The sequence below is a fragment of the Glandiceps talaboti genome, chromosome 14, assembly GCF_964340395.1.
Source record: "Glandiceps talaboti chromosome 14, keGlaTala1.1, whole genome shotgun sequence".
Classification (NCBI taxonomy): Eukaryota; Metazoa; Hemichordata; class Enteropneusta; family Spengelidae; genus Glandiceps; species Glandiceps talaboti.
Genome location: NC_135562.1, coordinates 6,167,634 through 6,185,490, shown reverse-complemented (window position 1 = coordinate 6,185,490; position 17,857 = coordinate 6,167,634). Strand labels below are relative to the sequence as shown.

Sequence of the window (17,857 nt, the reverse complement as noted above, 5' to 3'; positions counted from 1 at the left end):
AATCTTCCGTTTATGTAAGGGAAATGTCCAGTTATTAATAGTCCTCAAGGGCTTTCCCTTTCACTCACTCACTCACTCACTCACTCACTCACTCACTCACTCACTCACTCACTCACTCACTCACCGTCTGTGACGTCACCAAAATGATTTAAACAGGTAATATTTATCACAGGTTTAATTCTCCAGCTTATACATGTATATTTCATTTGCTATTTGATTAAGAGTTTCATATTTTTTATTGAAACGATCAATCATTTTTTTTTACAGAGCTAGAGTTTTTTCAACTCGTTATATTAGGCGTGTAGGCATTTTAGGGATCAACAAGGATAGTTTTGATGTGTTTACTTACATGTTATTACACTTCAAACCCTAAGTTTCACATCAACACAAAATTAAAATTTGTGGAAAACTTAAAAGGATATTCAATGTTTTGATATGCAGCGACAACCCCCCCCCCCTCTTCCCATGTAAAAAACTCAACTTGTGATGCTATCGTGTTCAAAAACGGTCAACAAAAACCAGTTTACACAACGCATTCATCTGACATTAAGTAAACTCATTCAATTGAACAGACAGCAAAATGGTATACGTGTAATTTTCTAATTTTCTATTTTTTTCATATTTAAACAATCACGGTATGGAACAGATGTTGACCTCAAAGGTGGAAAATAATTAAAATATCATTAAATAGTTTATGTAATCTGATTTTTATTATCTGGAACAGATTAAAGTCTTACGGTTGAAAACCAACTTTGTCAGGTAATTGAAACAGACGCAAACTAAAAGTTCTGTGTGTTATAGAAGATTATACAAGTAGGTGATAGCAGTGCCCTGGCTTTATTGATACACACTATATACACCTCCTGACTTATGCGAGTGTAATCAAACGGCCAGTAAGAGCTTATATCAACATGTTGTAATTTGGCCTAAAGAAAATGTTTGGCACCGGTTACCTGACTACCTAGTTTTTACTGCCGATCCTAAACTTATTTCTACACATTCGAGAAAAAAAGAAGAAACAATTGCGTAAGAACTGCCTTTTGCAAGAATAGCTTCGTAATTGACTGCACCTGATCAACGTGTACAGTCTCTCTACCAGGTAGTCTATAGATGCGATACGTGGCGATCAGACAGCACCAACGAGAAGACTGATTAGGTCTGGATGTACCGTACAGTCTAGGTAACAGTGTAATTTCTGAACAAAGACAACATTCATTTGAAACAAAATTAAGGAATGAAATCTGACATCTTTATTCAAGGTCTTATATTAACAAAGTCACAATTTATGAGCAACTAAGATGTAGCAAATTCCGTCCATTTATGGTTTATCTTTGGTTGGTGCTTTAGAAGTCTTGAACAGGTGGTTTGAATTTTTCGATTTTGTAGCTTGGGTCTTGGTTGACAAGCCAATAGGTTAAGATTTCACCTTTACCCTGTAATAGTAGAAATGTGACACGTGAGATGTATTTCAACCCTTGCAGCAGTGACGTAGAGACACCTGTAACCAGAAAGTAGTTTTATCAGTAATGGACAGGACTCTGAAAGTGCAGAGATGTCCGCTCCTTATCACATTACCAAACTATTACACCATGATACAAAACAACAGCTTCTGATGTAGATTCAGGTCAGCTTTTATCAGTTTGTTCACGTCTGTGAAAGTTAGTCATACAATGGAAGTATAACCTCACTATATTTCCATGGTCATACTGTATATGACAATATGGTGCGTCACTAACAGCATCCAAGTGAAATCCTATTCTATCTAGAGATGACCTGATTCGTTTTTTTAAATGTAATTTCAAACAATGAATTCGTATTAAGCGATCAACATTTACAATTACATGTGATTTTGGAATTCGGTTTTGGTATTAATAGTCCTCAAGGGCTTTCGCACTCACTCACTCACTCACTCACTCACTCACTCACTCACTCACTCACTCACTCACTCACTCACTCACTCACTCACTCACTCACTCACTCACTCACTCACTCACTCACTTACCGTCTGTGACGTCACCATAATGATTTAAACAGGTTATTTATCACAGGTCTAAATCTCCAGCTTATATATTTCATTTGTTATTCGATTAAGAGTTTCATATCTTTCTATTGAAATAAGTTTTCCTACAGAGCTGAGTTTTTTCAACTCGTTATATTAAGCGTGTAGGCATTTTAGGGATAAACAAGGATAGTTTTGATGTGTTTACTTGTGTTATTACACTGTCAAACCCTAAGTTTCACATCAACACAAAATTAAAATTTGCGGAAAACTTAAAAGGATATTCAATGTTTTGATATGCAGCGACAACCCCCCCCCCCCTTCCCATGTAAAAAAACTCAACTTGTGATGCTATCGTGTTCAAAAACGGTCAACAAAAACCAGTTTACAATACGCATTCATCTGACATTAAGTAAACTCATTCAATTGAACAGACAGCAACATGGTATACGTGAAATTTTCTAATTTTTTTTTCCAATTTAGACAATCACGGTATGGAACAGATGTTGACCTCAAAGGTGGAAAATAATTAAAATGTCATTAAATAGTTTATGTAATCTGATTTTTATTATCTGGAACAGATTAAAGTCTTACGGTTGAAAACCAACTTTGTCAGGTAATTGAAACAGACGCAAACTAAAAGTTCTGTGTGTTATAGGAGATTATACAAGTAGGTGATAGCAGTGCCCTGGCTTTATTGATACACACTATATATACCTCCTTACTTATGCGAGTGTAATCAAACGGCCAGTAAGAGCTTATATCAACATGTTGCAATTTGGCCTAAAGAAAATGTTTGGCACCGGTTACCTGACTCTACCTAGTTTTCACTGCCGATCCTGAACTTTTTTCTACGCATTCGAGAAAAAAAAGAAAAAATTGCGTAAGAACTGCCTTTTGCAAGAGCAGCTTCGTAATTGACTGCACCTGATCAACGTGTACAGTCTCGCTACCAGGTAGTCTATAGATGCGATACGTGGCGATCATCCAGCACCTACGAGAAGACTGATTAGGTCTGGATGTACCGTACAGTCTAGCTACCTGTGTAATATCTGAACAAAGACAACATTCATTTGTAACAAAATTAAGGAATGAAATCTGACATCTTTATTTAAGGTCTTATATTAACAAAGTCACAATTTATGAGCAACTAAGATGTAGCAAATTCCGTCCATTTATGGTTTATCTTTGGTTGGTGCTTTAGAAGTCTTGAACAGGTGGTTTGAATTTTTCGATTTTGTAGCTTGGGTCTTGGTTGACAAGCCAATAGGTTAAGATTTCACCTTTACCCTGTAATAGTAGAAATGTGACACGTGAGATGTATTTCAGCCCTTGCAGCAGTGACGTAGAGACGCCTGTGACCAGAAAGTAGTTTTATCAGTAATGGACAGGACTCTGAAAGTGCAGAGATGTCCGTTCCTTATCACATTACCAAACTATTACACCATGATACAAAACAACAGCTTCTGATGTAGATTCCGGCGACCTTTTATCAGTTTGTTTACGTCTGTGAAAGTTAGTCATACCATGGAAGTATAACCTCACTATATTTCCATGGTCATACTGTATATGACAATATGGTGCGTCACCAACAACATCCAAGTGAAATCCTATTCTATCTAGAGAAGACCTGATTCATTTTTTGATGTAATTTCAAACTATGAATTCGTATTAAGCGATCAACATTTACAATTACATGTGATTTTGGAATTCGGTTTTGGGGTGTTGATATCGAATTTCGAACATTTGTTTTTTAAAAGTAGAATCGATTTCAAAACATGAACAATGTTTCACTTTATTGAGCTGTAAGGGAACACTTTTTATCGTTACATTCTTGCAACATTGTTTTGGCACTAAGCTCGAATCAAACTTCAAAGAGAGATCAAACGGAAGCGAATCCGACAACCGCTTCGTTAATATCCCATCATCGGGCATGATGTACACGTGGCACAATAAATCAATGCATCCCTCAGGTCACAATACACGTTTGGACGTCGTTAGTCAAGCACCCAATATGACTAACTTAAAATATTTCACAGACATAAACAAACAGATAAGAACATGGCATGAGCCTACATCACAGTCAACTGCTGTTTTGTTTTGTATCAATCTATATTTATATCAGTTTGATAGTGTGATAAGGAGAAGAAAACTTCAAATCCAGTTTTAATTGTCCACCACTGATAAAACGACGTTCTGATCAGAGGCATCTCTAGACAATTGTTGCAAGGGTTGTAATACATACCCAGAGTGGATACAGAAACTAAGCAAAGTCACTCGTTTTTGTTCACTCCAGATTGATGTTGGTAATTACGTACGACAGAGGAAACTATGCTTTCAGCTAACTAAGGTAGAGACAAACTAATTGATGTAATATGTTGCTACAAGCTATAGAATAGAAGTCAGTTGAATTGTACCCATAGAAGGGAGTTGTCTTTCTGACGATTTCCATAATCTTACAGTGTACATATTTGGGTGACTTCCTGTGACTATACTGTCCTATTAAAGTGGCCATATCGTTGAGGATTGGGGTATTAATTTTGGATTTTTAGTTTTATAAAACAATTTTATTATGGCTTCCTACTTGACAAATCAACGTGAATAGACATATGCCAAGTTAACTCAATAAATGGTAAAACATTAATAAATGTGTAAAATTGTTGTTATTGTACATAGTACATTAACAAATATTTTACACATTTTATTTTAGCAGTTTGCAATTTATTACATTAAAAACGGGCTTGGCCTATGTTGTTTCACATTGATTTTTCAAGTAGGAAGCCATGATGATAAACAGGCTTTATTTTTTAAATTAAAAATCCATAATATTAAAATACTCAGGCTGATTACATCCGCATAGTAGAGGCACCATTTGTGTAATCTACCACATCGAACAATAACTTTAATGGAGAATACATTGTTCATGGTTCCAAGAAGCAAAAGGAGAGTAAAGTCACATTTGTTTTTAACCTACCGCTACAAAGTATTAAACTATATTTCACTGTCCTAACAATAGTTTTCGGTTCTTGTCTATCTCAGTAAGCGGGGAGCTCGGTCTCCGTAGGTGTAGTAGAGTGATCGTGAGTGCCTTCCATATCGCAATTAGCACATACATACTGTGACATGCCTGACATACTCATGGGTATCGTACAACGGATGGTGAATGTTTACATTAGAGGGTGAATAACGTATTGGTCGGCAAATAACATATACTGTGAACTCTAGGGACAACCCATTTTCTATTTGATAATTAGATCTTATCCCAAATTATTTTTCTCCGTTCAGTCAAGGAAAATACGATTGACCTAATGTCCCCCTTCTTGTCGCTGAGTCGCTAGACGAGTGGTGACAACCCTTAGGTCATGAGTATTTTCTGGCTGAATGAAGAAAAATATTGGAGAATAATAAAATTATGACGTCACCAATTATCTAGAAAAAGGTGGGGAAAGTAATGGCAATTTTGAGCGTTCTGACTCATATTTCGAACACAGCAGAACCAATGATGTAGACGTTGTCGTGACGTAGAACAGCCAGAGTATGCAATCCTTATTTGGTTTTTAATCTGGCTCATTCATGGGACAATACAATCTGATTAAAATCCGATGTAGATGTCGGCTAATCGTTCATTGCTATTTCACCTTCGTTATTTTGCCTGAATTGACCTTCTTGTTACATGTTTAAATTGTTTAGCCTGATCGCCCCCTGATCGCCTCTCTCTCTGTAGAGGAGGCGATCAGGCTAAAAACTTTAAACATGTACCATTGAGAAGGTCAATTCAGGCAAAATAACGAAGGTAAAATAGCAATGAACGATTAACCGACATCTACATCGGATTTTAATCAGATTGGGGACAATACTGACTTGGTTAAAGTATTACCAATAACGCATTGTATACATACCTTCATCGCAACCAAACCTCTCTCCTCAAGATCAAAGCCACCAATTTGTACCAGCACTTCATGGCATTCAGGACTGACGTGGATCTTTAGGGCTATCGATGGAAACGGAGAAAACAACCGATTCACCAACGTATACACGTGTACTACAATTAAACTATGACCTGTGCGATTCGGGGTAAAGTGTACACTCAATGTTGTAAGCTCTGAATCATTTCCATTCAATGTCAAATGTCAAACCTCAAGTATTTATTAAAAACGTTACTTCTCTATTACTCTGCACTCTTGTAGTTATGGTGTTTGACATCTTGAATTGATCACGGGCCATACCAAACCATTGAAGTACATGTACTATGATCGTAGTCGTGGTGTTTTTCGTATGAAGTACGCCCCCACATGACCATAAACTGCTATCATCCTCAGCAACTTTTTGACCAATCAGAATGTTCCAAATGCTCTTAACGAACTCACACTATTTATGACGGAAAAATAGTCAGCTTCACGTACTTGATAGATATGGACATACGATGACATTGTGCAAAGATTAAATGATAGTCGTTGGAATTTTGAATCTAGTTCCTATGAAGTTTGAAAAAACATCGTGTCGCCTTCAATTAAAAATATGTAATGTAAGCTATAGTTGTTCTTGGAATAACTTGATTCGCGACCAAGCAAGGATATAAATTCATTTTTCTGTTTTAGTCGTCAAATATAATAGTTTTCGCTCTACTTACGCAGTCCATTTGATTCCATACGTGAGGCTGTGTTGACAGTATCTCCAAAGAGACAATACCGAGGCATGGTTAGGCCTACGACGCCAGCAACGACGGAACCTGTATTAGGATAAAACAATTGTGGCACATTTTTGGTTTAAGAGACGTCACTGTGTATCAACAGTTTCCTGATTTTAAGGACTTGCGTGTGTCTAACGAAATAAGTAATATTAAAATCGGCATTATCCTTAAAAATATGCGTTTTGTCCTCGTTATGGACCAGACGTTAAACTGTCTGTATTCGTACGTAGTCATGCGTTTATGGCCGTCTGTTGTTGTGTAAATAGACGTTACTTTATTAGTGGAGGTCACTTCAAACCATATTTGTTGTAACGTTTGAAATGAAGGCATTTAACTGCATGTGTAGAATAAAGAGCGCCCCCCAGTATATAGTGCCAATATTTTTGTTCTCTACATATACAAACAACTTGATTTACATGTATTCCTAAATTTCTCTTGGAATTCGTGTCTCACAACGTTACACGAAATCTAAGCCATGCAAAAATAAAATGAAAATAAAATAAAATAAAACAAAACTATCATAAATATACGCAGCTATATTAGAGACAACTACAACAAAAAACCAGGCTCCTTTACCTGAATGAATTCCAATTCGAAGTTTCAGTTTTTCTTCAGGACGATGGCGAACTCTGAAAGTATGGATTGATTCCAGAAGATGCCAAGCAGCGGAAGCGATCTGACCAGCGTGGTTGATTCCATTTCTGATAGGTAATCCTGACACCAACATGTAAGCGTCACCAATGGTTTCAACCTTGTATACGTCATAGTTGGAGACGATGGCGTCAAAACAGGTGTATAGATCGTTCAGCAAGTTGACAACCTGGACATAAAAATATAATTCAGAAAAGAAGATGTTGTCAAGAGATGGGAGAGCAGGAGAGTTTTCTGAGGAAAGTGGGTAAGGAAATAAGGAAAGCAGATTTGAATTTAAAAAGTATCCTCGTTGACCACTTTAGCTCCTTGGAACTGTTTACCTGTGGTACGTTACTTCATTCCATGGCCATTTCGACAAAATGTAGCAATAATCTGTATTCGTTCAATCTTGCTATCTTAAAGTGCAGCATGCGCATGTGCAGTTTCTTGTTTTCTGCTGTGATTTTACCAAAAAGAGCCGCAGTGCTAGCCAGTGAACTGTAATCTGCAACGCGCGGTATCAGGACACATAATTCGTTACATTGTGGCCATAGAAGTCAAGCATATAAAACTCCTACGTAATATAGATAGTCAACGAGTTTTTTTTTTTTTTTTTTTTTTTGGGGGGGGGGGGGTTATGAGCCAATAAACGATGGGGCGTAGGCCCCCCCCCCCGAGTTTTAGGCACATAACCCTACCGAACGAGTTGTCTATCTTACTTATACTATTGCGTGATTGACTCAAACGGATCTTTTTCAAAATTTTGTGTAATTTGTTGCATAGTGATAATTTCTCTATCAAACAACCTTTCCGAACAGCAAACTGAACAAAGTTGTTACATTTCAAATCATTCAGATTTACATCAACATTTGACAGTAAGGCTTGTGAATTATAAAACTTGAAGGGGGGGGGGGTGTTTCTACTCAATCACTTCAACACTTCGATTGTTTAAGCAGACATGTATGCATTGTCTTGGTAACAATGTTGACCCTACTAACCTGTATAGGTGTACTGGCAGCAGACAAGGCGGTAAATCCAACGATGTCAGAGAAGAAGATGGTCACCTTTTCAAAGGATTCGGGTTGAATTTGTTCTCCCTTAGTCAACTGTGCCGCAATAGATCTGAAAGAAGTTCACAGGATCAAACTTGTCATCATCACCATGAAAGTTATTGACCAATTAGTAAAGTGTCCATCGGTTTTTAGTGTATTAACATAATATAACTTCATGCTGTAATTGGTTTTAAAAATCGACGTTATGGGACGCCATCTTAATTTTTATCATTTGTATTACCATTAGAAACATATATGACTGGATTGATAGATAATATTTCTGTGACTCCAATCCAAAATTGAGTCCAGTTTGCCAAAAAATCGGAAAAATAGGAAATCTTTCCTATAATTTTTGTGGGAAGGTGATTTTGCAGTTAAATCAAAATTCATCCCGTCGCACAACCGTGTTACCAAGACGTCTCGTATAAAAATAGCACATGTTCGTCTTTGGGCATGCACGCGGCAAGCTGTTGAGTTAATCCCATCAACTAAACACGTGTGTATGTAACTATACGTTTATTAGTTGAGGAAAGTTTGCACCAACTATCATCATAAAGTCATATCAGGCGATTATTGTTCTGCTCCAAAATCTTAAAATTGTACAGGTACTGAGATTTGTTAATTGTAAGTCAAATTCAAATAAACGTTGCTTGAAATTTTTAATGGTGGTCAAATAGTTAAGAGCGGGCCGGCTTGGAATCTGTAGGTGTAGGTACGAGTCTAGTCGCTGCCGTTTGTTTTAAGTTGTGAATCAGTAGCTAAAATCCTTGTAACAGATTTGAACCATAATTATGCCTCAGTCAACCCCAGCTGTATAGTTCTTGACCTGGTAGGATAGAGGTTGCAATGTGAATGCGCTCATAGAGACTGCAATGGATTGTATCCCTCGGGAGTTGAGGAACTATAAAAGGCCGTTGTGCCGCTGTAGATCCATGACAGGGGTAATACTTGTCAGCGAATTGAGCTCTCAGGAGAACTGGCGCATTATTAATACACTGTCATTATTATTATTGTTATGTAAAAAAAGATATTACGACAACGATACTCACGGTGGTAGCATGCGGTGAAGCAATGTTTCAACTCGTTTCTTCTCCTTACGTACGTCTTCAGTCCTTTCTTCAACTAGGTCTTCCAAATTGTTTGTGTAGCGTTCCATGATAGCGATCATATTGTCCAGGATGTTTGGTTTCCTAGTTACAAAGTAGAAGAGATAGTAAGCTGCACAAATTGTCGCCATGGTGGTAATTTCAAGTTTGTCGCCAAAGAAAAGCATTGTTGTATGGTGTCTTTTCATATCCGAATGTCTGAACACATGCTGGTACACGACCATTGTTTCAATTTGAAAGTGTAAGAAAAATATAATTTGACGACATCGTTCCACGTGACCGTGTCCACGGGGGTAAAGCTTCTAGCGAGGGTGTGTACATGTGGTGCACTGAGACAATTCCATCTTTGATCTATTTATCCACCGTGATATCCATGTGGGCTTTAGACAGTCAAAAGTGGTCATTTGTGTTGCATACTACCCAAGGACAAAGATGATGGTAGTTGATCACAGGTGATATACCCTAACTCCAGAAACTTTGTATTACCGTACAGAATTGTTTGTATATCTGATTTCGTTATTTAGCAGTTCCCAATTATTGTAAAAAAAATATGTAAAATACCACTCTGGCAATCGGGATTTCGGTTTACTAAGAATGACACTGACTAAAACTATAAGAGCTATTCAATGGTATTATACAAGTGGGCGATAGTAGTGATAAAAAAATGTAAACACTGGAAGTCGCAAAGTGTACACTCCAAGAACATGGAAGTCATCAGAACTGTCACCTTACTGTGAGTACAAGTAAATCTACGTTCATTCGAAATAGTTTATATCAATATGTCGCAACAACAGTTTCAGTCTGTGTCTATCTTAGTAAATTAAACCGACAACTCGGTCGCCAAATTTACAGAAATTTAGTGCAGCGTTGTTCATTCTACTCACAGTCCCTTCTGGAGAGGTCGGAGAATTTCCTTCACTTTTGAGAACGTTGGTCTCAGCATGGGCTCCTCATCCCAACAATCTCTCATCGCAGTCAGTACACATTGTGGGGCATTTTGGTTAACGGTGTTAATAGTTGGTCGGAATGGTGGGTCGGTGCATTCGATTAGCTTGCCTACAATATCTATTGAAATATATCAAGAACCTACCATTAAAAAAAATCTCCGTTGTGATAGAGAACATTCTAGCGTATTGGCCTGCTTATCTGTTTTGGAAATCGTCGAACGGATTGACATATTATGATAAATGCCAATTTTACATCCAAATAGAGGAGAACATGTTGTATTAAACGGAAAGGATAACTGACTATGTTAAATAAAAACTTGGATGTTAAACGACACAAAATTCGTTAGTTTCATCCACTTTCACTTGTCAGTACAGCACTGATTTTGAACTTTGATAGATGGAAGAGCTTGGCAACGTCCGTTATATGTTACGTTGTCGACAGTTTCTATTGTTGGCGTAAATTGACATTAAAAGCATTCGACAACAATATAAGTTCCCCAGCAAGGCCCGTACGTCATTTCCGCCTTTGTTCATATAATACACAATACATGTAACAGGAGACTCACCCTTTGGGCCCTGGCTGTTCTCGTTGTAAGGTCCGGCACGAGAATAGATCTCTTGTAATATGATAGAGAAAGAGTATACATCTCCCTTTGGTGATCCTTCAGGTGGTGTGTCAGCGCCCTCACGGAGATGTTCAGGTGCTCGCCACAGTAAACCTATCACAAAACAGATGGAGTACAATTAGGTTACAATTTAGTATTGACACTACACTACACTACACTACACTACACTACACTACACTACACTACACTACACTACACTACATTACATTACACTACACTACACTACACTACCATACCCTACCCTACCCTACCCTACCCTACCCTACCCTACACTATACATGTTACGCTACACTTCACTTCGCTTCACTGCACTGCACTGCACTGCACTACACTACACTACACTACACTACACTACACTACACTACACTACACTACACTACACTACACTACACTACACTATACTTCACTACGCTACGCTACGCTACGCTACACTACGCTACGCTGTGCTGTGCTTCATTTCGCTGCACTGCACTGCTGCATGCCACACCGCACCTCACAGCACTGAAGCAAACCACGACACGGATCGGACCTATATATACATATATATATATATAGATAAACTTAGATAAAAATATTTATAGACTCATTTTTCTCATTTTATGTAATCGTTATCATTATAGACAGTGGCTTACTTTGATACTTTGCATATTCACCATGGTCTTCAACAGCATGTCCTTTCTTGAACAGGTGAAGTCCATAATCGGTAATTTGGAGAACAAATCGGTTGTCAACGACGCAGTTAGACGATTTTAGGTTGCCATGTGATTTGATAGCACTCTGATGAATATAGATCATTCCTTTGATCAAATCAGCAATCAAGGACGATCGAAACATATCATCCAGTCGTAGGTCATCGTTCTGCAGAATATCCTGTCGTCAAAAAAAAATAGATTGTTAGGTTAAGGTTGACGACTCTTTATTTTCCCGCCCAAAGTAAAGTTTTTGATACTTTCACTCACTGTCATGAAAACAAATTGGTTGATGACTCTTTCTTTTCCCGTCCAGAATTAAACTTAGTGACACTTTTCATGTCAACAAAAAGTTCGTTTTTATTCTCGCCCAATATTTATATCATTTCTGTTGCTAATAACCGGTAGCGGTAACGGTTAAAATTAGAGTAGACTTTAGGTTATGATGTAGCTAGTGTCGCGCAAAAAGTTGGATCATTTCTGCTGCTCACCGTCGTAAGATGGTTTAGCGCAGGTTCCCGCCAAAAAATTACGTCATTTTGATGTCGTCAGAATAATATGGAAAGTTTTATCTGTAATCCAGGGTCCACAATGCTTTCGTCGTCAATTGAATAGCTTTGTCAACTCTTTTTCCTTACAAACCATCTCCGATATGTCTATATTTATGTTCGGTTAGCTATTGTCTTCATACATGTGTTATCGAAACCTCCAGCTTACCTCTAGGCTGCCCTTGGGGGCGTACTCCATGAGAATACAAATATGAGGACTCTCCACACAAGCACCGGTAAATTTGCATATATTGTCATGATTCATATCACGCATCTATAAAATAGAAAACGGACAGACAAGAGAAAGTAAACAAAGTTTTTATCTTTGTCTACTAATAAAAACTCGTTGACAATTTCAAATGCAGAGCTTTGAGAAGTCTAGTTCACTTGCTTATTTTCACAAGGTATGTATTCCCTAAACAACACATTTTGCAAGTTATACTGAGCCTAAATCAAATCTACATGTGATATTGTGACGATAATCTCCTTGATAGTAAAGTGTGACGTCACTATGCCACAAATTCGACGCGGTCTTTATATCGCACTAAATTTTTGCTCAGAGATGGAAGGTTTCTTGGGTAATCACGAGATGCTTTAGTTGCAATAAATATATCATCCACTTACCGTCTTCAATTCTTGGCGGATACGGCGATTCAGGGTGATTCGGTTTTTGTTGACTACCTTTATGGCCGTAATGTTACCCTAGTGTATAACAGAATAACAATATTAATAGTATGCATAAATGTTATATGTTTCAGTAACGGTATAATATGTTCTTCATTATCAATAAATTACCACCCGTTTCATGTTAGTGTTCACTGGCTCTAAGAAAGTGCAGATGCTACACTTTAAGATAGCAAGATTGAATGAATACAGTTTCTTGCTGCATTTTGTCTAAATAAAATGAACTACACATGCCACCATACAGACATCAAATGCAGACATCAAAACATTGGCGCCTGCATGTCTGTGTCTAGTTGCAGTATGCTTAAATGGTTTATTTCATCTTAGACAAATGTAGAAAGAGTTGCCATCTTGCTACTTTTAAGTGTAGAGTGTGTAGTTTATTTCTGTGGGGTTGTGTATCCAACAGAGCCAGTGAATACTAACATGAAATAAGCAGTATTTGACTTTTCTCACGAGAGATCACAATAACCGTTAGCGTTACCATATATCTGTCACAGCGTCAAGAAACGAAATACATTTGGCTTTGATTTACTTTGAAGAAATAAATCAAATATTATTAAAAGTAATTGCTTACCCTCCAGGTGCCAATCTTGGCAAATATTTGCTGGGTCTCCTGGTTGGTAATCATTGAAATTGTACTCATGACCTGTTAACAATGGAAGAAAAACACAACTTAAATCTATTTAATGGACTTATATCAAATAACAAACAAACAAACAAACAAACAGTGATGACAACTGCAACTGCAACACCAACAATTAAAGGAACCAATGCTGTTAAAGGGAAATGATACTTTGGGAATTGAAAATGTGACTGCTAAACGAGATAAAATGCGTTGCTTTAAACCACTGTCAATCTTTAGGATGGAGCTGGCATCGATAGAAGCTTGGGCGGAAGTGACGTATGGGCCTTGGCAGGTAACTTCCGTTAAACGTATTCTCGATTGCTTGCAATGTTGTACAATTGCAAGAACACTAGATACAACGATTTTTGCTTAAATGTTCACACACGAAATTTATGTTATATTGATTTAACATTTTAACAATCATTTTGGATTACAATATACACTCTTCCCAAGCAACTTGTTTTTACATTTCCCATCGTTCTCTGATACTTACCATACTCTTCATGGAAAATCCCTGGGAATTCCGTTGATCACTTCGTGTCTGTACGTCGTTCCAATCAACCTTCCATACCATACTGTCCAAATCAGATTCATATTTCCTATGCCTGTAGTGATGAAACAAATTACGAATCATATCATTATCATATGGTATAACATTCCTAAATCAGACCTACGAGAATTAGCAAACATAACTAAAATGTGTTCAGTTGGTAATGATACATCTCTCCTGAGCCAGACATGCCAACTTGTGCAACTAACGCTATTTTTGGAAATGTTAAAATTGAAAATGGCCCTTTTTGGGGGGCTTCGTAAGCATTGATCTGAGAAATGGGAGTGAATTTTTGTTTACATTGCTTATAATGAGAAATATTTTTGAAAGGAAGGATACATAAGTTGTTGCAGACTGAGTCTTCATTTCATACCCAATACGATTTTAGAAGACAAAAACAGAAGAGTATAACACTGACATGTACTTACCTATAGTACCAGAATGAAAGCAGTAAGATGAGAAGCACGCCGCCAACGACGCAGCCAATCGTGACATACTTTACCACTGGAGATAAGAACCAACGTTATTAAAATAAACAATGTGCAATTTATTGAAGTTGTAATGTATCTCTATGTTCGATTCATGTCATAAATTCATAGTTAGTGCTAAGTTGTATTGAAATCTAAAACGTATAATCTAAATAATTTATAATTAATGTTGTTTTGATTGTGGTTTCTAATCCGTGCTCATTCGTCAATATCTTTCAATGATAAAACACCTGGTTGTAATTCGATTCTATATCTTTGATGACGTTTTGTTAGTTTGCGGCTCATGCTCGATACTGTGCGTATGATATTCACATATACAATACAATACAATACAATACAATACAATACAATACAATACAATACAATACAATACAATACAATACAATACAATACAATACCATACCATACCACACAATACAATACAATACAATACAATACAATACAATACAATACAATACAATACAATACAATACAATACAATTCTCGATACTGTACGTATGATATTCACATTGTAGTGAACACATACAATACAATACAATGCAATACAATGCAATACAATACAATACAATACAATACAATACAATACAATACAATACAATACAAAATACAATACAGTATCATGCAATAATACAATGTAACACAATGTAACCCAATGTACAACAATACAATACAATACAATTCTACACGATTCAATACTTTACATTACTATACTATGCGATTCGAAATGATAAAATACTATAAGATACGATACGATATGATACGACATGATACGATACGATACGATACAATACAATTAGATACGATACAATAAGACACGGCACGATACGACACTATACAATACGATACGACACGATACGATGGCTATTAAATACCAGTGCAATTTTACTTACATGTACATTTTTCCCCATAGAAACCACACTTCGGTATATCAAGTGGAACTGATCCACTAGGCCAGTCAATACCAGGGGTCAGTTCTGTATATGTCTGAAAGTACACAATGATACTACATTAAGTATTGGTAAAAGAAACGAAATTAAATACAAACCAAAAAACAGATACACAACACAACACAACACAACACAACACAACACAACACAACACAACACAACACAACACAACACAACACAACACAACATCAATGAATTCGCTGAGCTGAACAAATATGTCCTTACTCAAAATAATAATGATAATAATTACAGAACAATTAGATGAAAGGAAATTAAGAGAAACAAAAATAATCCACAGCGCACAGACCAAAATTGGTTTTAAGACCATGGTACATTCAGGTTTGTTGAAATGGTAATTCTCTGTGATGTAAGTCATATTGGAGTATTTTCAGACACTCAGCAATCGATAGGTGTACGTGTGAGAATAGGAAGCAGAACAAATAACTGTAGATGGATTAGTATGTGGCACCCCCGGTAATACGTCCTCGATCAGCGGGCGTCACCATCACATGAGGGCAGAGCAAACGAAATAGGCACGGATATTCGACAGATGTGAGCAGAAAGCTGAAGAAATAACTGTAGATGAATTACTGTGTGGTAAACCTGGTAATACGTCCTCGAACAAGGGGCACCACCCTCATGTGAGGGTAGTCTGAGCAAACGAGAAAGGAACGCATGTTCAATGAAGCCATGCTTGATATGTTTGCTTTAACATTTACTTCATGGATTGGATCTACACTTACTATTCTTAATGAGAACAGCTTACCGTGACATATTTTACTCCGGGGGTAACTATGACCTCACCAGCAGGAATCATTCCTCGATCCTCACCAGTTGTCAATGAAGGGCCATCCACATCACTAGCTGTCAAAACTAGTAAATTCAGTAAATCGTACTCTGGAAGTATGTTGCCGAGAATGTCAAGAATCACTGTATTGCCATTTCGACCTGAAATGAAAAAAATGTGTTCAGAGATGAGACTACCGGACTTAGTAAATACGGCACATTATCTTACCTTCGATCGTTAAAGAGTAGCAGCGGTCAGAGGTCACCCAAATAAAAAAGATTATGGGAAAAAGTTGATGACCGGGTAGCACCACAGGGATCAGCAGGCAAGTAATTGGTTGACTGATTGATAATGTTTGTGGTTACATAAGAACTTGTTTTTGTGTGATATTGATAAATTGACTGACTGATTTTTGTGGTGTATAAAACTTTTCTTTCCTTCTTTCCGTGGCTAGTTTTTTCATGCTGTATATAATTCTCTCTTTATTGACAATTATATATGTGTGGGGTCTATGACTAAATAAAGACATCTTGTCCATTCTTCTCCTCTTCCCTAAATTAATACATTGTGATACAGTGGCTTTCAAACTACCGTTCAGCAGCTCTGTTTGATACAGCCATACAGAAATCAATAGGAAACTACACATGCTATACTTTAAGACAACAAGGTAACAATTTATTCCTATAATTTAGTCCGAATTAAACATAAATAAACCTTTGAAACTAATGTAAGTTGCAGAAAGACGCAGGCATGCAGGTGCTAATGTTTAGATTCGATGTCCGCATGGTGGAATGTCAGTTCATTTCAATTAGACAACACGTTGCAAGAAACTGTATTCATTCAATCTTGCTATCTTAAAGTGTAGCATGTGAAGTTTCTTAACATTTTCTGTGTGACTGTATCAAACAGAGCAGCTGCATGGTATTTTGAAATCTGCTGTAGAACTCTCATACATGTGTAACCGGATCCTCTGACCACTATATAATGTTTTGTTCTTACTTGTTTGGTATTTGTTAACGGCATAGTTTTTGATCACATTCACTCCATTACCATCGACTTTGGTACCATCTTCAATTGCATCGCGAATGGCACGGGCCAAGAAATGCACAGCGTCATAGGCAAAGAACGCCCTATGTTGATACTGTTGAGAGAAATGGTTGACATGTGCATCAAATTTAAAAGATAACGCGGAGTCATGATTTTCGAATGGTTAGAGTGGCCTGGCTTGCATCAGAATCTGCAGGTTTGCAGGTTTGAGCCTCACCGAGGTCCGTTTGTTTCTATATGGCTAAAGTCCCAGGGTAAGATTTGAATCACGATTTACGTCATCAGTCAACCCATATTTGAGACCTGGTAGGATAGAGGTTGCAATGTGAATGCCTCAATCCTATGCGCTCATAGAGGCTGCAATGAATTGCCTGCTCCCCAGGGAGTTGAGGAAGTAAAGGGTCGTTGTGCTGCTATAGATACGTGTCAGGGATAA

The 17,857-nt window shown here is 37.3% G+C and overlaps 1 protein-coding gene across 1 annotated transcript in view; it reads right to left on the bottom strand.

The window, feature by feature from the left end:
• Positions 1–3,199: 3,199 nt before the first annotated feature.
• LOC144445691 (speract receptor-like) overlaps positions 3,200–17,857 on the bottom strand; it is a 17,099-nt gene continuing 2,441 nt past the window's right edge. Inside the window, exons 4-20 of the mRNA XM_078135335.1 lie at positions 17,374–17,515; positions 16,360–16,535; positions 15,531–15,624; positions 14,581–14,656; positions 14,096–14,207; positions 13,552–13,623; positions 12,915–12,992; positions 12,460–12,564; positions 11,686–11,923; positions 10,994–11,146; positions 10,365–10,545; positions 9,424–9,564; positions 8,321–8,444; positions 7,266–7,509; positions 6,630–6,728; positions 5,899–5,990; positions 3,200–3,289 (exon numbers count right to left, since the gene is read on the bottom strand). Coding sequence (XP_077991461.1) covers positions 3,200–3,289; positions 5,899–5,990; positions 6,630–6,728; positions 7,266–7,509; positions 8,321–8,444; positions 9,424–9,564; positions 10,365–10,545; positions 10,994–11,146; positions 11,686–11,923; positions 12,460–12,564; positions 12,915–12,992; positions 13,552–13,623; positions 14,096–14,207; positions 14,581–14,656; positions 15,531–15,624; positions 16,360–16,535; positions 17,374–17,515 — 2,217 coding nt within the window. The remainder of the gene's footprint in view (positions 3,290–5,898; positions 5,991–6,629; positions 6,729–7,265; positions 7,510–8,320; positions 8,445–9,423; positions 9,565–10,364; positions 10,546–10,993; positions 11,147–11,685; positions 11,924–12,459; positions 12,565–12,914; positions 12,993–13,551; positions 13,624–14,095; positions 14,208–14,580; positions 14,657–15,530; positions 15,625–16,359; positions 16,536–17,373; positions 17,516–17,857) is intronic.